Source organism: Ictidomys tridecemlineatus, chromosome 1 (genome assembly GCF_052094955.1).
Source record: "Ictidomys tridecemlineatus isolate mIctTri1 chromosome 1, mIctTri1.hap1, whole genome shotgun sequence".
NCBI lineage: Eukaryota > Metazoa > Chordata > Mammalia > Rodentia > Sciuridae > Ictidomys > Ictidomys tridecemlineatus.
In genome coordinates, this window is record NC_135477.1 from 14137398 (window position 1) to 14164475 (window position 27078).

At 34.1% G+C, this 27078-nt stretch overlaps 1 protein-coding gene across 12 annotated transcripts in view; it reads right to left on the reverse strand.

The window, feature by feature from the left end:
- Positions 1 to 27078, reverse strand: part of Atrnl1 (attractin like 1) — a 694372-nt gene that overhangs the window by 547911 nt on the left and 119383 nt on the right. For 11 of the 12 annotated variants that reach the window (XR_013437181.1, XR_013437180.1, XM_078044839.1 and 8 more), the window contains exons 11-13: positions 4581 to 4665; positions 2863 to 3071; positions 1796 to 1914 (exon numbers count right to left, since the gene is read on the reverse strand). Coding sequence is in view for 9 of the 12 variants with exons in the window: in XM_078044839.1 (XP_077900965.1) it covers positions 1796 to 1914; positions 2863 to 3071; positions 4581 to 4665 (413 nt within the window). In the remaining 3 variants the exon portion in view is untranslated. Of the gene's footprint in view, positions 1 to 1795; positions 1915 to 2862; positions 3072 to 4580; positions 4666 to 27078 lie in introns of those variants that run through there. The other variant, XR_013437183.1, reaches the window with a different exon arrangement.

Genomic DNA, 27078 nt, shown 5'->3' on the forward strand with positions numbered 1-27078 from the left:
ATCTTACTGGCTCTGTTTCTCTGAAGAACCCAAGTACAAGTCCTTTATTCCTATGTCTTATTTACCTAGCACCTATTTCCATTAAAATAAATTTCAATTAAATGAATATTATTGAAAATATAAAACTATAATTTAAATTTTCAATGCATAGTTATGTCATATTTACGTTAAAACTCAAACAGAACTGAAGCATAGCTTGTTATTAGAGCAACTTATAAAACTAGAAAGTATATACCAACAAAATATGTATGAAAGAAAAAGGGTTCAAACTAATCAGTCAATAACTGCTAATTTTTCTCCTTTTCAAGTTTGAATACTATTTTAGAATAAAATCATAAAATCTAAATATTTTGAAATATTATTGGTTATTGAGGAAAACTTTTAGATGATATAACCATAAGTTTTACTTATTTTCAAATCCTCCTTTTTTAGTTATCAATTTTTTTATTTATTCTAATTTATTATATATGATGGCAGAATGCATTTCAATTCATAATATACATATATAGCACAATTTTTTGTATCTCTGGTTATACATAATGTAGAGTCACACCATTCATGTCTTCATACATGTACTTAGAGTAATGATGTCCATCTCATTCCACCACCTTCCCACACACATGCCCCCTTCTTTCCCCTCCCTCCCCTTTACCCTGTCTAAAGTTTGTCTATTCCTCCCATGCTCCCCCCAATCTCTATTATAAATCAGCATCCTTATATCAAAGAAAACTTTGGTTTTGGGGGATTGGCTTACTTCACTTAGCATTATATTCTCCAACTCCATCCATTTACTTACAAATCCTTTTCTTTTTTTTTTAACCTTTTATTTCTATTATCCTGAAAAATATGTGGACCATTTGTTGACTAGTAAAAATTTAGAAATAGTAACACACTAAATACTGTACTTAGTTGGAAATCTATGTACACATTATTTCTTTTTACTTAACCTATAGACTAATAAAAAAAAGCCTTTTAATCCACTGAATACTACTTTTTTAAAATTTCCCTTACAGCTTTTGATATATTCTTTTAAAATATGATACTTTGATTCTATCCACTTAAAGTCTTAAATTTGCTGCTCCTAATTCATTTTCATCTACTATAAATATTAATATTGGAATTTTTTTTAGTAGTCCTTCATTTACAAAAGAGGTTCAACACTATTGACATTTTGAGCCAGATAATTATTTGCTGTGGAAGGGGTATTCCATGCATTGTAGAAGGGTTAACAGCATCGCTGGCCCCTACATGCTAGATGCCTGCAGCCGCTCTATAGTTCTGATGACCACAAATTTCTCCACACATTGCTAAATGTCCCCCATGGGACAAATTGCTTCAAGTTCAGAGCCAATAATCTAAATACAGAAGAGAAACTACTATCAACATCTCTGGTTATATTTCAACAAAAAGTATATGAACAAAATGTTAGCCTGACATCACTTTTGATATAGGAATCCCATGGAAATGATTTCAACCACCTAAATAATCCTATTTCTATCAGTAAAGAAGATAACATTTAAAGTTAGTCTTTTTTTTAATTTTTAAAAATTTTTTAGTCTTATCCACAAACATAAATGAAAATTACTATATCCAAAACAGAATCTAGACTGAAAAATCTGAGCAAAAAACTCCAGTCTGACTTTATAATGTACCAATAAGTGAATGATTCCCTACATATTTAATGTCTTAATGTGTAAAGTTCTATTTTTGTACTGTACTACCAAATGGTGGGTGAGTGAGGGAGTGATATAATGCAGCAACGTTAAGTACATCACTGTTCACCCATAATACTAACCACACTGCAGTTACTATTGGCTGAAATACATTTCTTGTCATCACACCATTGGCACCCATTCGTATTGGCAGTACAGCTGGCACAATCCGCATATCTGTAACATCTGTCATCAGAAGCAGCTGTAATACAAATGGGAGATAAAAAACATTGGGACAAAAAAAGAAAATTGCCACACTTCTTACATTTATAATATCTATTTAAGGATCACTGAGACATTTTTAACCAAAAAAAAAAAAAAAACTACGCTGGCAAAAACAGTTCTCTAGGATGAAGTTAACCTGGTAGCTTATTTGTGTTTACAAGATTTTAAATACCTACTTTCTGCATCTTAACAATTCAATCTATCAGAATCCTCCAGACATTTAAATTTATACATTTTGGAAGATAAAGAACTGAATAAATTATTTTTTACTGTCCTTTAAACAAATATATTCAGAGAAATTTAAGTTAATATAGATTAGCAAAACTTAAAAAATATATTTGTTGTTATAGCCTCAAAAATATATAGAAGCCTTCACCAATTCAAAGCAAACTTAACAATTTTTATCCAGATTATAAGCAAATAGACATAAATAAAATAATACTGACTGATAATTTTTATAAGCCTGATTTACTCATTCAACATTTTATAAGAAACATAAAATTAGAACACTGATCATCAAATTCTAAAAAAACATTTAACTTTAAGATATGGCATGGTAATAATTTAGGAAGAAGAAAAATATCAAATGCAAAATAAATCATCTTGTATTATTTCTTTGAATTATGTAATATTTCTTAAAATGATATATTTAAGGCATTTTAAATTTATATTACAAAATAATTCATGCATATGGATGGTGTTACATATAAGATATAATACACAGATTTCAAAAATATAGTTAAAAGTAGCTAACAAAGATATTAAATTATTAATTCCTATTGAGTCACATATTATAATTCAGAGGATAATAAGTTTTTCATTTCTGAAATCTTCTAGGGTAATTCATATTAAAAAAATAAAATTCTATTTCCAGTCAGAGTCGTTTCAATACCAGAAAGAGGAAAAACAAAAAATAAAAGCTTACCTGTCTTAGGAGGGCACTTTGCTCTAAGAATATTATTAGTATTTCCAGATTCCCAAGATTCGCAGTGATTTTTATTCCAAATACATTTTATCCCTGGACCAGCATTTCTACAAAGTTCTTCATCTCTGAAAGCCTTGCAATTTGGAGGCTTATATACAAGGATATCATTAAGGAGTACACTAGAAAATCCCCCAAATACATACATGGACCTATTAAAAATAAAACAAGAATCTTAAACAAACATATTAAAAGTCTCTAATTAGATTTTAAATAAATTTGACTATAAATTTTATATTATTTTTAAATACTATGTACCTTAAAATCATATTTCTAACGTGTAATATGATATGAAAACACCAAAATAACGAATATGAGATTTCTTTATGACTTGCCAGATACAATCCAAAATGTTCTATAAATCATAAAGAATTAAGGAAACATTAAGTTTTCAAAACATAATGTGAGAAAACTGAAGGACCAAGAATTACGACATTCCTTTTATCAGAAAAATATCTACTGCTTTAATAAAGCAGAAAACAATTTTTAAGAAATAGTTAATAGCTATATTATATTAATGATAAGATGCATTTTAGAACTGCAACCTGAAATAATTTTTAATTAATCATTCTAATACACACAGTATTAAGAAGTTACATACAGAATTATTTTTGTAGTTATTTACTTTTAAAATAAAAATATCAAGAGTAAAATATCAAAAAGATTTTCTAAATTTTAATTTTGAAAGAGAAGCCTAGACAATGTTAAATTAATACTAACCACTACCAAAGAACTTTGACATGCCCCCCAAAACAGCATAATTTTTTATTTCTCAAAATATTGTTAACATAGTAAATGTAAAAGGTCAGAAAGATGTGTTGAAAAAATCTTTTATTATTAAAAAATAAAATAAAAATCAAACACAATTTTCAACAGAAAAGGCCTGAGGTTTTATATTTCACACTGAATTTCATTTATTACTTTTTTGAGAATCAATTGATAATATACACCGCTTCACTGTGGTTAACAAGCCATTGTGTGGCAATAGGGAAGAATTTTTACATAATTAGGATAAGATAATAATAAAAATGTCATTCTGAATTACACATTTTAAGCTAATGAATAAACTGCATATTGTTTACTGTTACCTAAGTCCACACTACAGAATTTTTCTTATTGAAATATTTAAAAACCATATTAACTTAAAGGAGAAAGGTAATTTAATGACCCTCCAGCTCAGTTTCCTGAGGGATATAAGGATAGTCAAGTCTGGAGAAGTTAAGAGACTTGTCCAAACAATCATGTATTTAGTCAAGGACAAAACTAAATGAGAATCTAATTCTCACTTTCTTTGTTCTCATTGGTAGAAACAGGGGTTAGCCTCTCCATCACTTCAGTTAGATCCTTTTAAAGGAAGAGTCATTCTTTATCTGATCTCTGGAAAAAGTAAAAAAAAAAAAAATCAGATGACTTTAAAAGGTACTTAAAGTTTTATCTCAGCATCTTTGCTTGATCACTCTCCTACCCCTCAAATACATTTAAATAAAAAATAATGAAGTATATGGTTAATAAACCAAAATGTATTCCACAATAGAATAGGGGTACATAAAATCCAGTGCCATTAAATACCAATGGATGATTTTCACAAAGAATACGAGAATGAATAAATGCATCAAGCATTCACATCCTTGACCCTCTAAAAGTTCAGAATGTTCTTTTACCCATTAATGACTACTGCAGAGTGTCCAAATCTGTTGACATCTCTATGAAGATTTGGTTTCGGTAATGTTTTCCATTCATCACAAGCTAGAAAAAAACGAAACAGGAAAACAAAAAATGAATAAAAGAATAAATTAAGATGAATAATGTAAAAAAAACATCACTGGCCAAATTAAACATATAATAGTTAAAATCAGGAAACCAACAAAATAGTAATTCTCCATGACCTATAATTTAGAATCATAAGCCAACTTTCATTATTCCTTAAATAGAAACAGCTCTTATATAAAATCCTCACAATAATTGTAAGTATATGAGAATAAAGGAAATGAATGAAATTATATTTTACATTGGAAGATAATTTCAATGACATATCTTTATATGTATATCAAAGTTGATATACTAAAACTCACGAATATCAATATAAAGCATACCTTTGGAAAGTTAAATACTACAGCAAATATTACACATATGTACACAAGACAAATAGTATATATAATATTCACTGAAAGAATGACTGAAAAGAAAACCATCAGAATAAGATATCTAAATCTTTACTAATGTGATATTTCAAAAGAATAGCTTTTACTTTAGATAGAAGGAAATAATTTTTATTTCAAAAACTTAGATAGAAAATGAAAAAAAATAATTCATCATCTATATAAAAACTATAGACATTTCTTAAATAAAAAATACAAATAGCAAACAAATATATGAAAAACTGTTCAACGTTTCTAGCAATTAGGGAAAGGCAAATCAGAACTACATTAAGATTTCGTCTCATTCCAGTCAAAATGTCAATTATCAAAGAATGCAAATAATATGTGTTGGCAAGGATGTGGGGGAAAAGGTACACTGATATATTGTTGGTAGGACTACAAATTCATGAAACAACTCTAGAAAGCAGTATGAAGATTCCTCAAAAAACTAGGAATAAAACCACCATATGACTCAGCGATGCCACAAGTCAGTATATATCGTAAAGACCTAAAATCAGAACATTACGGGAACTGTGACCACCAACAGAACAGGACCAGTGGCCCGCGGAGGGGCAGAGCTGCCAACCACACCTGCAAGGTAGGCGGACCTGCAACCCACCAGCAGAATAGGCCCAGCAACCCACGGAGGGGCAGAGCCGCCCCACGTTCCTGCAAGGTAGGCCGACCTGCAACCCACCGGCAGATCAGGCCCAGTAACCCCTGGAGGGGCAGAGCCGCCCACGCACCTGCAAGGTAGGCAGACCTACGACTCACTGGCAGAACAGGCCAAGCGGCCTGCTGAGGGGCAGAGTTGCCCCCTCCCCCTGCGCCTGCAAGGTAGGCGGAACTGTGACCACTGGCAGAATAGGCCCAGCGGCCTGCGGAAGGGCAGAGCCGCCCGCACACCTGCAAGGTAGGTGGACCCTCAACCCACCGGCAGAATAGGCCCAGCGACCCTCGGAGGGGCAGAGCCGCCCCACTCACCTGCAAGGTAGGCGGACCTGCGACCCACCAGCAGAATAGGCCCAGCGGCCTGCTGAGGGGCAGAGCCACCCCCTCCCCCCGCGTCTGCAAGGTAGGAGGAACTGTGACCACCAACGAACAGGCCCAGGGGCCCACGGAGGGTCAGAACGGCCAATCACGCCTGCAAGGTAGGCGGACCTGTGACCCACCACCAGAACAGGCCCAACGGCCTGCAGAGGGGCAGAGCTTCTCCCCCCAAGCGCCTGCAAGGTAAGCGGAACTGCGACCACCAACAGAACAGGCCAGACCTGCAACTGACAGACAGAACAGGCCCAGTGACCCGCAGAGGGGCAGAGCCACCGCCCGCGCCTGCAAGGTAGGCAGAACTGCAACCACCAACAGAAAAGGCCCAGCGGCCCACAGAGGGGCAGAGCCGCTGCCCACGCCTGCAATTAGGCGGACCTGCTACTACCGGCAGAACAGGCCCAGCAGCATGCCGGTGTGGTAGGCACATTGCCCCAATTGGAGGAGGAGCAGAGCCGCCGCCCGCGCATGCGCAGGAGACTTTGCAACTATACAAGAGCAATACAAATATATAGGGGAGAAATTCAATAACACAACAGTTTCACCAAGCAGAAAGAATCGCAAACAGTATGAAGAGACAAGGAAAGAAAGGAACACAAGCAATGCAGGTCAACTCAACGTTAGAAGAGGTAATATTTGCAGCAGATGGAATGTCAGATAAAGAATTCAGGATATACATGCTTCAGATGATCTGGAGTCTCAAGGAAGACATTAGACAGCAAAATCAGACAATGAAAGATCACTTCAACAATGAATTACATAAACAAATCCAGGAAGCAAAAGATCAACTATACAGGGAAACAGAGGTTATAAAAAACAAACAAACAAAAATCCTAGAAATACAGGAAGCAATAAACCAACTTAAAAACTCAATTGAGAATACTACCAGCAGAGTAGATCACTTAGAAGATAGAACATCAGACAATGAAGACAAAGTATTTCAACTTGAAAAGAACATAGACAGCTCAGCAAGACTGTTAAGAAACCATGAGTAGAACATCCAAGAAATATGGGATAACATAAAGAGACCAAACTTAAGAGTCATTGGGATACAGGAAGGTATAGAGGTCCAAACCAAAGGAATGAGCAATCTATTCAATGAAATAATACGAGAAAACTTCCCAGACTTGAAGAATGAGACAGAATCCCAAAAATCCTAGAAGCCTACAGGACACTGAATGTGCAAAATCATAAGAGATCCACACCAAGACACATTATAATGAAGATGCCCAACATTCAGAATAAGGAGAGAATTTTAAAAGCTACAAGAGAAAGGAAGCAGATTACATTTAGGGGTAAACCAACCAGGATAACAGCTGATCTCTCAACACAGACTATGAAAGCTAGAAGATCCTGGAATAACATATTTCAAACACTGAAAGAAAATGGGTTCCAACCAAGAATTGTGTATCCGGCAAAATTAAGCTTCAGGATGGAAGATGAAATTAAAACCTTCCATAATAAACAAAAGTTAAAAGAATTTGCAGCTAGAAAACCATTTCTCCAAAAAATCCTCGGCAAAACATTACAAGAAGAGGAAATGGAAAATAACAATGAAAACCAACAGTGGGAGGTAGGACAGTAAAGGGGGGAAAATAATCAAAGAGGAAAACAAACCATGTTTAGTAACATAAATAAACAAATATGGCTGGAATAACAACCCATATCTCAATAATAACCCTAAATGTTAATGGCATAAACTCACCAATTAAGAGACACAGGCTAGTTGAATGGATCACAAAACATGACCCAACAATATGCTGCCTACAGGAGATGCATTTGATAGGAAAAGACATACATAGACTGAAGGTGAAAGGTTGGGAAAAATCATATCACTCATATGGACTTCAGAAACAAGCAGGAGTGTTCATACTCATATCAAATAAAATAGATTTCAAGCCAAAGTTAATAAAAATGGATAAAGAGGGACACTACATACTGCTCAAGGGAACCATACACCAACAAGATATAACAATCATAAATAACAATGGTGCAGCTATGTTCATCAAACAACTCTTCTCAAGTTCAAGAGTCGAATAGACCATCATACAATAATCATGGGAGACTTCAACACACCTCTCTCATCGCTGGACAGGTCTTCCAAACAAAAGTTGAATAAGGAAACTATAGAACTCAATAACACAATTAATAACCTAGACTTAATTGACATATATAGAATATACCACCCAACATCAAGCAGTTACACTTTTTTCTCAGCAACACATGGAACCTTCTCAAAAATAGATCATATATTATGATACAGGGCAACTCTTAGACAATATAAAGGAGTAGAGATAATACCATGCATCTTATCTGATCATAATGGAATGAAACTGGAAATCAATGATAAACGAAGGAAGGAAAAATCATGCATCACTTGGAGAATGAACAATAGGTTACTGAATGATCAATAGGTTATAGAAGACATCAAGGAGGAAATTTAAAAATTCTTAGAGTTAAATGAAAACACAGACACAACTTATCGGAATCTATGGGACACATTGAAAGCAGTTCTAAGAGGAAAATTCATTGGTTGGAGTTCATTCCTTACAAAAAGAAAAAACCCACAAATAAATGATCTCATACTTCATCTCAAAATCCTAGAAAAAGAAGAACAAAACAACAGCAAAAGAAGTAGAAAGCAAGAAATAATTAAAATCAGAGCTAAAATTAATGAAATTGAAACAAAAGAAACAATTGAAAAATTGATAAAACTAAAAGTTGGTTCTTTGAAAAAATAAATAAGATCGACAGACCCTTAGCCATTCTAGCAAAGAGAAGAAGAGAGAGAACTCAAATTACTAGCATACAGGATGAAAAAGGCAATATCACAACAGACACTTCATAAATACAGAAGATAATCAGAAATTATTTTGAATCCTTATACTCCAATAAAATAGAAGATAGTGAAGGCATCGATAAATTTCTTAAGTCATATGATCTGCCCAGATTGAGTCAGGAGGATATAGACAACCTAAACAGACCAATATCAATGGAGGAAATAGAAGAAACCATCAAAAGACTACCAACTAAGAAAAGCCCAGGACCGGATGGGTATACAGCAGAGTTTTACAAAAACTTTAAAGAGGAACTAATACCAATACTTTTCAAGCTATTTCAGGAAATAGAAAAAGAGGGAGAACTTCCAAATTCATTCTATGAGGCCAACATCACCCTGATGCCCAAACCAGAAAAAGACACTTCAAAGAAAGAAAACTACAGACCAATATCTCTAATGAACCTAGATGCAAAAATCCTCAATAAAATTCTGGCGAATCGAATACAAAAACACATCAAAAAAATTGTGCACCATGATCAAGTAGGATTCATCCCTGGGATACAAGGATGGTTCAATATACGAAAATCAATAAATGTGATTCACCACATCAATAGACTTAAAAATAAACCATATGATCATCTCGATAGATGCGGAAAAAGCATTCAACAAAGTACAGCATCCCTTTATGTTCAAAACTCTAGAAAAACTAAGGATAACAGGAACATACCTCAATATTGTAAAAGCAATCTATGCTAAGCCTCAGGCTAGCATCATTCTAAATGGAGAAAAATTGAAGGCATTCCCTCTAAAATCTGGAACAAGACAGGGATACCCTCTCTCACCACTTCTGTTCAACATAGTTCTCGAAACACTGGCCAGAGCAATTAGACAGACGAAAGAAATCAAAGGCATAAAAATAGGAAAAGAAGAACTTAAATTATCACTATTTGCAGGTGACATGATTCTATACCTAGCAGACACAAAAGGGTCTACAAAGAAACTCTTAGAGCTAATAAATGAATTCAGCAAAGTGGCAGGATATAAAATCAACACGAATAAATCAAAGGCATTCCTTTATATCAGCGACAAATCCTCTGAAATGGAAATGAGGAAAAACACTCCATTCACAATATCCTCAAAAAAAATAAAATACTTGGGAATCAACCTAACAAAAGAGGTGAAAGACTTATACAATGAAAACTACAGAAACCTAAAGAGAGAAATAGAAGAAGATCTTAGAAGATGGAAAAATATACCCTGTTCATGGATAGGCAGAATTAATATCATCAAAATGGTGATATTACCAAAAGTTCTCTATAGGTTTAATGCAATGCCAATCAAAATCCCATCAGCATTTCTTGTAGAAATAGATAAAGCAATTATGAAATTCATATGGAAAAATAAAAGACCCAGAATAGCAAAAGCAATTCTAAGCAGGAAGTGTGAATCAGGTGGTATAGCGATACCAGACTTCAAACTATACTACAGAGCAATAGTAACAAAAACAGCATGGTACTGGTACCAAAACAGGCGGGTGGACCAATGGTACAGAATAGAGGACACAGAAACCAATCCACAAAACTACAACTATCTTATATTTGATAAAGGGGCTAAAAGCATGAAATGGAGGAAGGATAGCATCTTCAATAAATGGTGCTGGGAAAACTGGAAATCCATATGCAACAAAATGAAACTGAATCCCTTTCTCTCACCATGCACAAAAGTTAACTCACAATGGATCAAGGAGCTTGATATCAAATCAGAGACACGGCATCTGATACAAGAAAAAGTTGGCTACAATCTACATACTGTGGGGTCGGGCTCCAAATTCCTCAATAGGATACCCATAGCACAAGAGTTAATAACTAGAATCAACAAATGGGACTTACTCAAACTAAAAAGTTTTTTCTCAGCAAAAGAAACAATAAGAGAGGTAAATAGGGAGCCTACATCATGGGAACAAATCTTTACTCCTCACACTTCAGATAGAGCCCTAATATCCAGAGTATACAAAGAACTCAAAAAATTAGACAACAAGATAACAAATAACCCAATCAACAAATGGGCCAAGGACTTGAACAGACACTTCTCAGAGGAGGACATACAATCAATCAACAAGTACATGAAAAAATGCTCACCTTCTCTAGCAGTCAGAAAAATGCAAATCAAAACCACCCTAAGATACCATCTCACTCCAGTAAGATTAGCAGCCATTATGAAGTCAAACAACAAGTGCTGGCGAGGATGTGGGGAAAAGGGTACACTTGTTCATTATTGGTGGGACTGCAAATTGGTGTGGCCAATTTGGAAAGCAGTATGGAGATTTCTTGGAAAGCTGGGAATGGAACCACCATTTGACCCAGCTATTCCCCTTCTTGGTCTATTCCCTAAAGACCTAAAAAGAGCATGCTACAGGGACACTGCTACATCGATGTTCATAGCAGCACAATTCACAATAGCAAGACTGGGAAAAAAACCCAGATGCCCCTCAATAGACGAATGGATTAAAAAAATGTGGCATTTATACACAATGGAGTATTACTCTGCATTAAAAAATTACAAAATCATAGAATTTGCAGGGAAATGGATGGCATTAGAATAGATTATGCTAAGTAAAGCTAGCCAATCCCTAAAAAACAAATGCCAAATGTTTTCTTTGATATAAGGAGAGTAACTAAGAACAGAGTTGGGAGGAAGAGCATGAGAAGAAGATTAACATTAAACAGGGGTGAGAGGTAGGAGAGAAAAGGAAAGAGAAGGGAAATTGCATGGAAATGGAAGGAGACCCTCATGGTTATACAAAATTACATACAAGAGGAAGTAAGGGGAAAGGGGGGAAAAAACAAGTGGGAGAAATGAATTACAGTAGATGGGGTAGAGAGAGACGATGGGAGGGGAGGGGATGGGGGGTAGTAGAGGATACGAAAGGCAGCAGAATACAACAGACACTAGTATAGCAATATGTAAAACAGTGGATGTGTAACCGATGTGATGCTGCAATCTGTATACGGGGTAAAAATGGGAGTTCATAACCCACTTGAATCAAAGTGTGAAATAGGATTTGTCAAGAACTATGTAATGTTTTGAACAACCAACAATAAAAATTTTAAAAAGAGCATTACAATACTACAGACATATCCATAAATATTTATAACAGAATAATTCACAACAGCCAAGCTATGGAATCAACCTAGGTGCCCTTCAACAAATGAATTAAAAAGAAAATGTGGTGCATATATATACAACTGAGTATTAGTTGTAAAGAAGAATGAAACTATGTAATTTGCTGGTCAATGGATGAAACTATCATGCCAAGTGAAATAAGCCAGACCCAAAAAGTCAAAGGACAATTTTTTTCTGATATTCAAAAGATAGTGCAAAATGGGGTGGGGGAGATAAAGAAGAAAAGGGAAGGGGGATTCCATTAAAATAGAAGAAAGATTCATAGACTAGATGAAGGGCATTGAAGGGGAGGGAGGAGGGACAGGATAAGGGAATAGTGGAATGAAACTGACCTAACTCTCCTATGTACATATATGAATATAACGCAGTGAATTTCGCCATCATGTACATCTATAAGACACTAATTTAAAAAACAAACTAAAATTAAATTGCAGAAAGATCAGTAGAGTACTAGAAAGGCACAGGGGAGGGAGGAGAGGAGGGATAAAGGAAGTACTCAGGACTGAATTAGAGAAAATTATATTCCATTCTTTCATAATCGAGTCAAAGTGAATCCTAATGCTATGTGTAACTTAAAAAAATAAAAAGGAAAAAATTATAGAAAACAATGATTGAAAACAATATACATATTATTTCAGTGTAACCTTAAAATTTATATTTATTAGAATAGATTTTGAGATTTCAAATAATTCAGCATTCAATGTGTAGGGACATTTTCAGGACAATGTTTCAGATTTCATCTTCTTAGGTAAGTCATATCTAAAGGCAGTATTTAGTAGAAGTACATAAGTTTAGCAAGTTTTACAGAAACATTTTTTTTAGAAAGTTTAGAAGACCTTATGAAACAAGAAAATCATCTAAAATATAGTTAATTGTAAAAGTCAAAGTCATAATATAGTAATTGCTTTCCTACTTAAATAATCATGTCTCTAAACACATATAATAAATTGGTTTTAAGTATTCTTATTAATGAATATAAAATAAATTATAAAAACCCAAATCATAGTTTAGAAAAAGAAGCTGGAGGACTAAAACAATAAAATAAAAGTGTATTTCAAAGTACACATATCTCCCAAATGGAGGATTCCTTAGTTTGTATAATTTCTCTCTTATCACAAATTATATTTGCCTATTATTCTCAAGAGAGAGAATATAAGACAATGGAATATTACTCAGCCATAAGAAGAATGAATTTTCAGCATTTGCCTATAAATGGATGGAACTGGAGACTATCGTGCTAAGTGAAATAACCTAATCCCCAAAAACCAAAGGCCAAATATTCTCTCTGACAATGTAGACACTAACAATAAAGAGGGGAGAGACTGAGTTCATTGGATTAGACAAAGGAAGGAAGAGAAGGAAGAGAGGATGGGAATAGGAAAGACAGTAGAACGAATCAGATATAACTGATATATGAATACACCACCAGTGTAACTCCACATCATGTATAACCACAAGAACAAGAAGTTACACTCCATGTATATATAATATGTCAAACTACATTCTCCTGTCATGTATATCTAAAAAAAAATTTTAAAAAAACAAAGAGTATAAGTGAACAGAAACCTAACTGAATTTTGTTTAATCCAGGGTTTTCTCAACACTTTACCCATAGAAGCACCATTCACATAATATCTATGAATTTCCTTAACAATCCATGTTCTATTTTAAGTAATACTATAATAAATGCCTGCGCACAAAAATAGTCTGCCAATTTTACATTAGAGTAACTTTAAAATGTACATTATATATGTGTTGCACTATAAAAATTTCAAAGTGTTTTCATCCACATTACTTAAAGTGATCTTTATAAGAATCCAATGAAGTTGACTTTAGACTCTGTCTAAAACTTTTTAAAAAGGGATAGGGATGTGTCTCAGTGGTCAACTATCACCACGTTCAATCCCTGGAACCAAAAACAGAGAGGAAAAAAATTGCATAAGGTCAATTTGATTACTTTTGTTTTTCCATAACTTAGATTTATGAATGTTTGAAATTAAAAAAGTAAATGACAAAATTCTGAAAAATGATTTCATTTTCCAAGAGGAGTTGAGGATGGATAATTTATAAAGGGTATAAACTCTGAAGAAGAAAGAAATGGAAATGTCAAAGAGTCAGCTAATGAGAAGGCAATTTGACTTCAGTAATTTCATCCTATCCCAACACACACACACACACACACACACACACACACACACACACACACACAAACACACCCTACATGTGCCATGACTTATAAAGTGTACATTTATTATATTACTAAAACCACATAATTATTTTTTAAAAAAGAATGTGCATAAAGGGAATTAAACAGAAAAAAAGAGTCAGATGGAAGAGCAGGGCTTATACAAACCAGCTTATTACAAAATTTTCAGAGAACTTTAAGATAATTTTGAAACACCCAGAGTCAGAAAAGACAGTGACCCAAAAGAGTCTACCTTGGGCTAAAGTATAAATAATTTGGGTGAGTATCCAGCACAAACTAGGAACAGAGAGAGAGGGAAAGCTGATTTTCAAGACAACTACTATAAAATAAGCTCAGAAAACCATGTAAGAATTGAGTCAGGAAAAGGATCTAAGAGAATAAAAACAAGCATTAAAATTAAAAATTGGACTTTTTGAAGATTTCCTTTAAGTCAATAAGCTAGTCTAGCACACAGAATAGTCCAAAGAATGACATTACAAATACTACTAGCAAGATGTGTCAAACTCAATATTTTACCATATTTAAACCTATAGATTTTTTAAAGAAAGAAAACTTAACCAACATGATTGAAACTCCCTCCAATTTGAGTTTCTTTATTTATTTCTTCTCTGGAAGCAACCACTATCCCATACTTTCTTATAAATATTTCTATATTTATGAGACATAGTTCTTTTGTAATTTGCAAAACTTTACTCTAATAAATGGTATCACACCATATGCATACTCTTATGACTTGCTTATTTTGTTCAACCTGTTGAGTTTGTTTGTTTTTATAATTTTAACCATCTTTAAATACAGATATTCCTTGATTTATGATGGGGTTACAGCCCAACAAACTAACCCTAAATTGAAAATACCATAAGTCAAAAATGCATTAAATACTCTTACTCTATCAAACAGAGCTGCATAGCACTGTACACTTTAGTTTATCTGCTGTGCACCCTCATGATCACACAGCTGACTGGGACCTGAGGCTCGCTGCCATTTCCCTGAACATCATCAGCCTACGAAAAGGTCAAGTCAAAATATTTCTCCTACTGAATGCATATTACTTTAACACTATTATAAAATCAAAAAATCCTAAGCCATAAGTAATCTGTATACAATCCAATGACATTAAGTACCTTGGCACTGTTGTGCAGCCATGACCACCATCCAGTTCCAGAACTTCTTCATCTTATGAAACCAAAACTCTGTACCCATTAAGCAATAGCTCCCCATTGTCCCATTCTCCTAGCTCCTGGCAATCATCAGTCTATGTTTTGTCTCTATAAATTTGACTAAACACTTCATATGAGTAAATCATATAGCATTTGGTTCTCTTAGAAATGATATATTTCCCTTAGCATAACATCTTCAAGGTTCAAAAAGTTCATTCATGCCATATCATGGGTCAGAATATCCTTTTTTTCTACAACCATTTAAATGTACATACACACACATTTTGTTTATCCATTCATCTATGAATAGACACTTGGGTTGCTTCTTTGTTTTGGCTACTTTGAATAACACTTCTATATACAAGTGTGTGTACATTTCTGCTCATGTCCCTGCTCTCAATTAATTTGGGTGAATGTCTGAAAATGAAAATACTGGAAACTCTGTTTAATTTTTAAGGAACAGTCAGACTATTTTCCATAGCAGCTGCACATTCTACATTCCAACCAGCAGCATACAATGGTTTAGTTTCTCCACATTCTTGCCAACACTTGTTATTATGTTTTCTATAACAGCCACACAAAGGGGTGTGTAATATCTCATGTGGTTTTGATTTGTGTTTTCCTAATACTTAGTGATGTTCAGCACCTTACCTTGTGCTTATTGGACTTAGGTATATCTTCTCTGGACACATGTCAACTACAAAACTCATTTAGATTTATAGATACATATGATACTCTATGTTCATTCTAAACATGTTATAACATTTAATTCTATTACTAGACCAAATATTATCCACTAAACTACTAATGGTAACTTAGCCTATTTTTCAGATTTTTCCTATTACAGTTCATGTTGGTATATTCATTGTTACACACACCTTCTTGTGCACATTTTGAGAATATCTCTAGATAGGTTTCTAAGAGAAAAATTACTCTCATATTTAAGAAAACACAGAAATTCAATTTTACTAAATTTTGTCAATTTGGTTCCCAAAGTAACTGACAGTTACTCATTTCATCTTCTCTCCAACATGTAGCTTTATCAGACTTTAATTTAGTAATGTGATAAAAATGGCTTTATTTTGCATTTTTCCAATTATTGGTAGGATAACTTTTTATGTTTGCTGGAGTCGTTTTCATTCCTCTGTGAAATTATTGTTGAAGACTTTTGTCTATTTTCCTATTATCTTTTTGTCTTTTTCTTAATAATTTAAAGCATTCTTTTTTTAAATCATTCTGAATACAAATCCACCACTGGCTACAGAATATGTATTACCATGTCTTCTCCCCTACTATAGCTTGTTTTCACTTAATTATGGAGTCTCATTTTACTGAAACTTTATACATTAAATTTATCATCATCCTTGTGATTTTTTGCTTCTTATTCTATAACTCAAGATTTTAATCATCTCCAATTTTCCACTAAAGGTTTTTCAGTTTTGCTGTAACTATTTTGGCTTTCAACCCATCTGAACTTATTTTTGTATATGATGTAGGTCTTTAACTGAATTTTTCCCATATGTCAAATTTTGGATATTTCCAAGTATACTCCATCTGCCAATTTTGCCAGACAATTTTTTGAATATCTACACTTGACCCACTAATTTATGTATCATTTAATATTTTTCCTATTGTGGTTTCTTATTTTTCTTGTATTTAACTAAAGATATACATATGCAAAGTTTAAAAGTCAAATAACTCTGTAAGGCTTATCAAGGAAAAGTCCCTAGTTCCCTATCTTACCAATGCCTTTTCCAGAATCACAGAGAACAGCACTTTCAATTCTGAATAAATAGCTAGGATTACTTTTGTATTTGCTTCCTTACTCTAAGTAGATTTCTTCGTTCTTACTTTCAGACAATATCCCTGGCTGCCATCTTTAGAAAATAAAGATGAGCTCTTTCACAGTCATAGACATATGTTCCCTCTCCAGACAACCGGCATATCTATAACTTTATTTAAATCAATATTATTTGCAAGTAAGACATGTAGCATTGTATATTTTTATTACAATTTTTCTTAGACTCCATTTTTATCTGTATATATTTATTTAACACAATATTTTAGAAAAATATAGTAAACTTATCATTTCCAGAGAAAACATACATTGGAACTATACTTTTGAGAACTACAATTCTTAAAATGTCTTTATTCTTCTCTAATGCTTAGTATTACTTGGTTGAGCTTAAAATTCTAACATAAAAAGCATTTTCAGATATTGAAGCTGTTATCCACTGTCTTTGGGAATTTTGTATTGATTTTTCAGGGTGCTGTGCTATTGAGTCCCATTATTGATTTTTTTCTCTCTAGAAGCTTTTAGTCTCTTCTATCTCTACTTTTCAGGTTGAATTTTGGTGTCTTTATTTTTCTGGGGCTTGTTGACCTCTTTTATTCTTCAAACACATATAGTACAATTCTTGAAATGTATTTTGAATTACTGATTTGTAATTTCCACTTCATCTAAAATTTTATGTTCTTTATTTTTATAACATCTATTACTCAAAAATCAAGTTTTCTAAAATAATCAAATTTCTTATTTTTTATCCTACTTTCTACCTGACCATTGTAAATAATACTCACCTTATCTTCAAATCATCAATTGATTTACTTTCAAAATTTTCATTTCTAGGAGCCCATTTTCCTTTTTTGAATAATCTATTTTTATTTTAAAAAATCACACTTTTTAACTTATGAATGTAAGATATGTCCATAAAGACTGAAGTTATAATCTTCCCTACATTATCTCAATTTCTTTTATCCTTCATAACACTTTGAAAAAATAAACAATAGCTTTTTGCAAATATCTAAATGATAACTGGCTATCCTTTCAAATTTAAGAGAGAAGCACTAGAAAAATGGGAATTTTGTGCCTAGGTAAGACACATTGACTTGGGATTCTCATCAGAAGGGGGCATTACAATCAGAGGCCTCCAAACATCAACATTTATATGTGCTTTCTACAGCTGGTCAGATTCCACAAGGTAAATTCACCAATCTCCTACTTGGAAGCAATAAATTTGGCTAATAGCATTCTAAAATTTAAGTGAATGAAGGGAACTACCGGTCTTACTACTAAGTGTGAACACTTAATCTTACTGTTTACAAAATAGTACTTACACCTTTAGTCATGCTTAGTAACATTAAGTATTAGTATCTTGGTCAACATTTGCAGAGAATAAATCTATCTTCAAGTAGTGTGGAAGCCAGGCACATAGTCAGCTACATAGGATAGGAAAGGGATTTGGGGACTTAACAGCTAAATTTATGGGTTATAATCAAAATTTCTATTTTCAGGCCCACAAGCATCCTTGTTTTTAGACATACTCTACTCCAATTTGTAAGAGCTGTTCGGCTTCCATGGTACACATGTTCTTCTTTCAGAATGTTAGTTTAGATTCCAGCTATCTTAGGTCTTCCAGGTCAGATATCACTTGCTTTTTTGCTGTTTTTCAGTTTTAGACTTTTTGTCTTGTATCACTCTTTTAGCTGCCATTAATGTGTTCTTCATATCTTCTTTGTTTTTATTTATTTTTATTTATAAATAACAGCGGAATACATTACAATTCTTATTACAGATATAGAGCTCAATTTTTCATATCTCTGGTTGTATACATAGTATATTCACACCAATTCATACATGTACTTTGGATAATAGTGATCATCACATTCAACCATCATTAATTATCCCCTGACCCCTCCCTTCCCCTCCCACCCCTCTGCCCTATCTAGAGTTGGTCTATTCCACCCATGCTCCCTCTCCCTATTCCACTATGAATCAGCTTCCTTATATCACAGAAAACATTCAAAATTTGGTTTGGGGGGATTGGCTAACTTCACTTGGCAGTATCTTCTCTAACTCCATCCATTTACCTGCAAATGCCATGATTTTATTCAAGGTTCAAGTGGCATTTTAGGAGCAGCTTGAAATATAGTGAACACAGGTATTCAATCTGCTACGTTTAATTGAAAGTCTCCCCCTTAATTAGTTTCGATTTCTATCTTATCTGCTTTCCCAATGGGTAAAATGGGGGTAAGAGGAGTTAAAGCAGTTTTCATAGTTGTAGCAGAGAATAAGATGGGAATAGCCTGAGGAAAAGATATGGTATCCAAATTACATCAGAAACCCTAATACATTACTAATGGGAATGTAAAATGGTGTAGGCACTGTGGAGGATGGATCCTCAAAAAAATGAAACAAAATTACCATATGACCTAGAAACTCCAGTCCAGGGTATATACTTAGAAGAACTAAAACAGGTACACACATAAACACACACAAAAAAATACATGCATATATCACAATAATCAAACGGTGGAAACAACCCAAATGTCCATAAACAGATAATAGATAACCAAATTCTAGTATATAAATACTGAGGAATCTGACCATAAAAAGAATGATATACTGATACAAGAAGTATTATGGATGAACCAGGAAAACACACTAAGTTAAAGAAGCCAAATATTAAAGAAAGACCACATATTATATGATTCTAATATAAGACAATTGTAATTTTGTGGATTAGTCTCTGTCTTCTATTCTGTACCATTGGTCTATCAGCCTGTTTTAGTGCCAATACCATGCTGGTTTTGTTACTATTGCTCTGTAGTATAGTTTAAGGTCTGGTACAGTGATGCCACCTGCTTCACTCTTCCTGCTAAGGATTTTTTAGCTATTCTGGGTCTCTTATCTTTCCAGATGAATTTCATGATTGCTTTTCCTATTTTTATGAGGAAGCTAATGGGATTTTGATCTTTTTGCATTAAATTGAAATTGCATTAAATCTGTATAGTGCTTTGGTAGTATGGTCATTTTGATAAAATTAAGTCTGCCTATCCAAGAGCAAGGTAGATGTTTCCATCTTCTAAGGTCTTCTTTGATTTCTTTTTATAGGGTTCTGTAGTTTTCATTGTATAGATCTTTCGCCTCTTTTGTTGATTTATTTTTTTGAGGCTATTGTGGATAGTTTCCCTCATTTCCCTCTCAAGAGTATTTTCACTGATATAGAGCAACAATAAGTGTTGGTGTGGATGTTGGGAAAAAGGTACACTCATACATTGCTGATGGGACTGCAAATTGGTTCAGCCAATATGGAAAGCAGTATGGAGATTCCTTGGAAAACTGGGAATAGAACCACCATTTATTTGACCCAGCTATCCCTGTCCTCAGTCTATACTCAAAGGACTTAAAAACAGCATATTACAGGGACACAGCCACATCAATGTTTACAGCAGCATAATTCACAACAGTTCAACTATGTAACCAACCTAGATGCCCCTCAATAGATGAATGGATAAAAAAAATGTGGCATACATACACAATGGAATATTACTCAGCAATAAAAGAGAATAAAATCAGGCATTTGCAGGTAAATGGAGGGTGTTGGAGAAGATAATGCTAAGTGAAGTTAAAGTTAACCAATCCCCCCCAAAAAAGTACCAAATATTTTCTCTGATAAAGGAGGGTGATTCATAGTGGGGTAGGGATGGAGAGCATGGGAGGAATAGATGAACTCTAGATAGGGAAGAGAGGTGAGGGGGAAAGGGACGGGATAGGGGGTTAGCAAGGATGGTGGAATGTGATGACCATCATTATCCAAAGTACATGTAGAAGACACGAATTGGTGTGAAAGTACTTTATATACAACCAGAGATATGAAAAAATGTGCTATATATATGTAATAAGAATTGTAATTCATTTAAAAAGTAAATTTTAAAAATTTAAAAATAAATAAAAAATAAAGTAAACAAGCCCCTTAATGAAATAAAAGGAATACTGGGAGCTTGTCCAAGACTTAAAGTCAGTGTGATACAACCAATCAGATCACTTGTCTACTGACTCAATCATACTGATAACATGAATGAGCAAGGCTTCTCAGAAGTACTTGGCTTCCAAGATGTTCTTCCTTTTAGTGAGTTTCTTCCTATTAAGGTCATATTTGCTCCCACATCTAAAAACTGAAGATAATAAATTGAGTAACCATGTTGAATACCAAAAGAACTTATTCTACAAGCCATATTTCTTCATAATATTATATCCTAAAAATTAGAGCCAAGAGTAAAAAGATGAATTGCCTTGAGTGCTTCAGTCTAAAGAAAAGTGAGAAAAATCAATTGTTCTTAACTAAGAATAGAAGGAAAATCTACAAAATTTAGGAGAATAGACTTACATAAAACCTAGGAAAAAGAATTGTCACTATCTAAGTAACTCAACTTCAATGTAATAATGACTCTAGGACACAATAATGGTATGGATATGAAGTTGAATAAGACTGAGTTCCAGCCCTAAAGGCATTACAACAGTATTAAGGGGGGTTATTAAAGAGTGTTATGAAAATCCCCAAAGGAAAAGCACATAATTGTTTCTAACAGTAGAAAAAAATTTTAAATTACTACAATAATATTAATTTAAAGAGTATCAACTTGTGGTGGCACACACTTGTAATCCCAGCTGCTTGGGAGGCTGAGGCAGGAGGACTGCAACTTCTTTCAGTCTGGGCAAATTAGTGAGACTCTGTCTGAAAACAAGAAATAAAGTTCTGGGGATGTAACTCAGTGACAGGTTCAATTGATAGGTTCAATCCCCAAAACCACCCAAAAAAATAGTTAACTAAAATTTTCAAAATCTTAGTCTTTTTAAGTGGTTAAGTTTTCTAATATGAGTGGCCATAATACCCTTTAACCTAATAAAATAATGTCCCAATTATTAATCAGTGTTATATATTATTTAATTCTTAAAACAACTAAAGTGTAAATATTCTTGTCAACTTGTTATAGATAAGGAAACAAGATCATTAGGTAATTTCCTCAAAGTCAAACATCAAATGAAGACACAAATGGTGTGAATATACTTTGTTTAACACCAGAGATATGAAAAATTGTGCTCTATATGTGTAATATGAATTATAATGCATTCTACTATCATGTATAACAATTAGAAAAAAAATTTTAAAAAACAGATTTTCTTTACCACTATATTAAATTGCCTCATCACACCATCAATATAGCTTTTTATATACAAATATTAACTTCATGGAAATAAAAAAACACTGGCTTTAAAAGTGTGCAAATCCCTGCAGAAAAACATTATAGTACAGTAATAAAAATTTAATTATACATGACAGTAAATAATGTAGATAAATAATAAAACAATTCTACTTTAGAAGTTCTTTGTCTTTTAACATATGTAGCAGTAGAAAATGAAGAAGACATTACTATTTCTAAGACATCACCTTTAATTATACTAAATCTTTAAAAAGAATCATATACAATATTTATGGTAGACACTGGTTATATTCAACAAATATTCCAGTACTCTTCCTTCAGGCAGAGGGTAAAGTTTTATTTCCCAATCTCTAGATGTTGAATAAGCCAATGAACTGCAAACTGGATGCAACCCTTTGCTAACCAATGAAAGATACTGAAGAAGCCCATGGCCTCTGTCATTCTGAGTTCCTAAGTGTTGTCAGCCCACAAATCTGCCTTTTAACCAGAAATAAATGTGTTAATCAGCTTTGCATTTCTGTGACCAAAATACCCAACAAAACAACTTAGAGAAGTAAAAGTTTATTTTGGCTCACAGTTTCAGAGATTTCAGTTCATGATCACATAACTCCACTGATCTGAGCATGAAGTGTGGCAAATATGGTGAAGAGAGAGGGAGAGAGGGAAAGAGCAAGGGACTGGCTATGGAGAAGACAAACTCTTCCAGGTCACATCACCAGTGACCTAGTCCCTCTAACTAGATCCAACTCCATCTATCTGATGAGGTCAGAGCCCACATGATTCAATCATTGCCTATAAATCCCAGCTCTGAACTTGTTGCATGGGGACCATGCCTTCAACAGATCAGCTTTGTGGGGGGGGGACATTCCAGATCCTATTTCCAGAAAAAAATAAATTATTCAGAGTAAATCTTCTGAACTTCAAGATTTGTGGTAGACATGGATATGTGCTGCTCAGATCATCATCAGGGACAAGTGAATAGTTATCAATTGTATGTTATTTCAGAAACTGCCTCAGTAGCAGAGGCCCACTTCACTTAGTCACACTCTACCAAAAATGATCCACATGCAATGTCTGATCAATATAGGGTATAAAGCCTTGGCCGTTTCAGCCCAACATGGGGTGGCTCTGATCACCAACTTTACCTCCAGAGATCCTTGAGGGGTTAAGGTTATCTTCTCAGGATCACAACTCAACTTTTGCCTTTGTCTAATTCTGTTTAATCCCCTCAGCTCTCTCAAAGCCATTGATTCTTAGGATATTCTAATAAACATCATGAATACTACACTCTTATCCCAGAGTCTGCTTCCCAGAAAACCCAAACTATGACTGGGCCCAGGAGTGGTACAAAAAAGTAAGTAGTAAGATGGAATTTAGAAACTAGATCACGTATTACCAGACTAGCAAAGAACAATCCATTACTGGTGATAGGTGGAGCACAGACAGCCTTAACACAGAGGCCAATCATTCAATTGCTCAAACTTAAACCAGTTGCAGATTAAGAATAATAACTTAGAATGGAAAGGAATACTCCAGATGTTTAGTAACATATCTTTGAAATCTACAGGAGTAAGAAAAGTGTAAGAGGAAGGAGGAGAGGAAAAAAGAAGGTATCAGGAAATAAAATGGACCAAATTGACCAAAGATATGAAAAATTGTACTCTATATATGTAATATATGTAATGCATTCCACTGTCATGTATTTAAAAAAATAAAATCAATAAAGCTAAAAAAATTCAAGGCTTAAAGGAAAAAAATAAAATTGACCAAATTTTTATTATGTGCATATACAAATATGTCATAACATATCCCATTATTATGTATAATTATAATGCCTCCAGTTAAATTTGAAAAATTATGTAATATGTATACATAAGAGGCATAAAAAAATAAAATAAGGCAACATTATTTGATGGTGATAAAAGTCAAAAGACTTTTTCAAATTGGGAGCAGAGAGGGATTGTGGCATGTTGTTAGTAACTGTCTTATCTAAGTAGTAATTGCCTTGATGCCATTGACTTTATAAAAGTTCATCTACCTGACTATGGACAATATATGCTTTTTCTGAATGTGTATAATATTTCAAAAAGAGTTCAGTAGATTTTTTTTTTAAGTATGAGGAAAACTGTAACTATTATGATACTAAAATTGCAGGCCCACAGGTTAGCCCCACTTAATGAAAGGCTAAGAAAGACAGAGGGTCTTCTTAGTTTCATATAAAGAGACTACCAGTTATGGAAGGTCTGCCAATTAGAAGGTCTGTTATTCAAAGGTCAAGGCCCTGAAAAAAAAGAACTGATAACATGGAATGAGAACATCTAAATTGTTACCTGTGGAAATCTTGTCAAATTCTGAATTCCCAAAATTTCCTAAATCATCTGAAGCTATAGAAGTACATCATCCTATCTTCCTAAAAGCCCTCACCCTTTGCTTGAACACATCGCAGAGGCTTCTTTCCAGGAAGACCTGTGCCCTAGCTCAGAATCTGCTCACACTTCCCCTACTAACCACTGAGTCTAGCTTGTATGAGGTATCAGCCTAACTCATCCAGAGTTAGGACAGTTATGGAAAGATACTAAACCTCAAAGGAGCTATAAGACCCAGAAAGCATATATTGGTAGGAGCTAAGGGAATATACAAAGTAGCAAGTGCAGAGGGGAGCTTGGCCAAGGTGGCTAGAACCATATTATTGAATTAGAGTGAATTTATTAATTTGAAAGTACTCTCCCAAGACGCAGGATTTATCCCTCCAACAAGAATGCCAAGAGATGGTGTGAATTTACTGTTAGATGAATCTAGAAATTTGGGGAAATATGGCCGATGCCAAGTAAAGTCAAAATGCCAGAAATGCCATAACAAGGAATTTTTAAAAATCTATGGATGTAAGCAAGCTGGAATGAATATACCATTGAGTGCCAGAAAAGCTAACAGGTCATTGTATCTACAAAAAAAAAGCCAGAAGGTATGCCATTTACCAAAGCCATGAAGAATGTGATGGTGAAAGAGTCACTAGCCAGCCTCACTAAGAATGCAATGACTACTTCCAGGATAAAGCTGATGGTAGAAGAAACTATGGACAATATATGGAATATATGGAATGATAGAGACACAGGACAATGGAAGCCAACTAGAGATACTTAACCACTGGAATCCAATCCAAGTACAGGATAATTACCATAATGAGTAGCAAGTCAAACAAAGTATCAGGCAAGGGAACCAACAGAATTAAACAGATGTTTAACAAAACACAGCATCCCTAGAAGGAAAATACATATGCAGCCAAGAAGAGCATTACCTAACTTACATAATCAAAAAAAATGAAGGATAAATTATCAGGACATTAATGGCAGATGCTACGAAAAAAGTCACAACTCATCACTCAGTTTCTGGACTTGAGCCATTTCTGAAAACCAGAACTAATAATTATAAAGTTCTGGGACCCAAGAGATAGGATCCTCCTATACCACTGCAAGTGTATGTGAAAATCCCCAAGTTCTTCCTCAAATTACTTAGAGTAATTTCACTGGGTAACCGAATCCTAGAGGGAAAGACAATGCAAACATTTCAAGTACTGTTGAATACAGGTCCCAATACTGATATTGAGAAATATGAAATGCTACCACTGCCTCTCTGTATAGCAGGGATACATGAAAATAAGGAAATAAATAGCATCTGGGAAAAGGTCTTGCTCAAAGTGGGTCTACTGGGGCATAGATTCACCCAGGAGTCATGTCTTCAGTCCCTGAATAAGTCACTGAAATACATATGCTTGGCAAATGGTCCTTGATTATCACAATGGAAACTTCTGGAAGTGCTATACATGAGGCAATGTAATAAATTTTAAAATATTACATTCCAGAAAGAGTGGGTGACAGAAATTAATATCAGCTTAATGAACCTAAAGAATGCACCAGGACAAAAACTATCGAGTTTCCATTTACATAATTGGTCTGGGCCGTGAAAACCAAACAAAGTCTAAAGGATAACAATTGCCCACTACCAAGTAATAGCCTAAAGTGCAGGCACCACACAAGATACATACATTTGTTAGACCTGACTAACACAGCCATTGAACTGTCAAATGAGTTTTTAATCTTATTATAAAACAAGAGTTGATAACAGTTTGAAAGTTCACATGGAATAGAAAATATTATACTTCACAAATTTTGCCTCAGAATAATATTATTTCTCTCTCCTTTTGTCATAACAAAGATATCCAACTGAATAACTTACAAAATACTGTACCAGTCTATACATTTGTGACAACATACTGTTTGGACCAGATGAGCAAGAATAACTAATGCAAGGGAGGATTTAAGACATACATGTTTCAAGGGGTAGAAGATTAAAACCTAAAAATATTCAGAGAATTTCCATATTGGTGAACTACTTAGGGGTCCAGTGGTCAAGAACATTCTGAACCATCTCATGTGAATTAAAACTATTTTATCTCACAACTCCACTTACAAAGAAGGAAACAAACCATCTGGCAGGCCTCTTTGAGTTCTGTGTAACTTTTGTTTTTCTTTTTCAGTCTTTTTAAGATTATCTTTATGTTGCCTAGGCTGAGTTTGAACTCTTGAACTCAAGTGATCTTCCCACTCAGATTCTCAAGTGCCAGGACTATAAGTACCTGCCTCT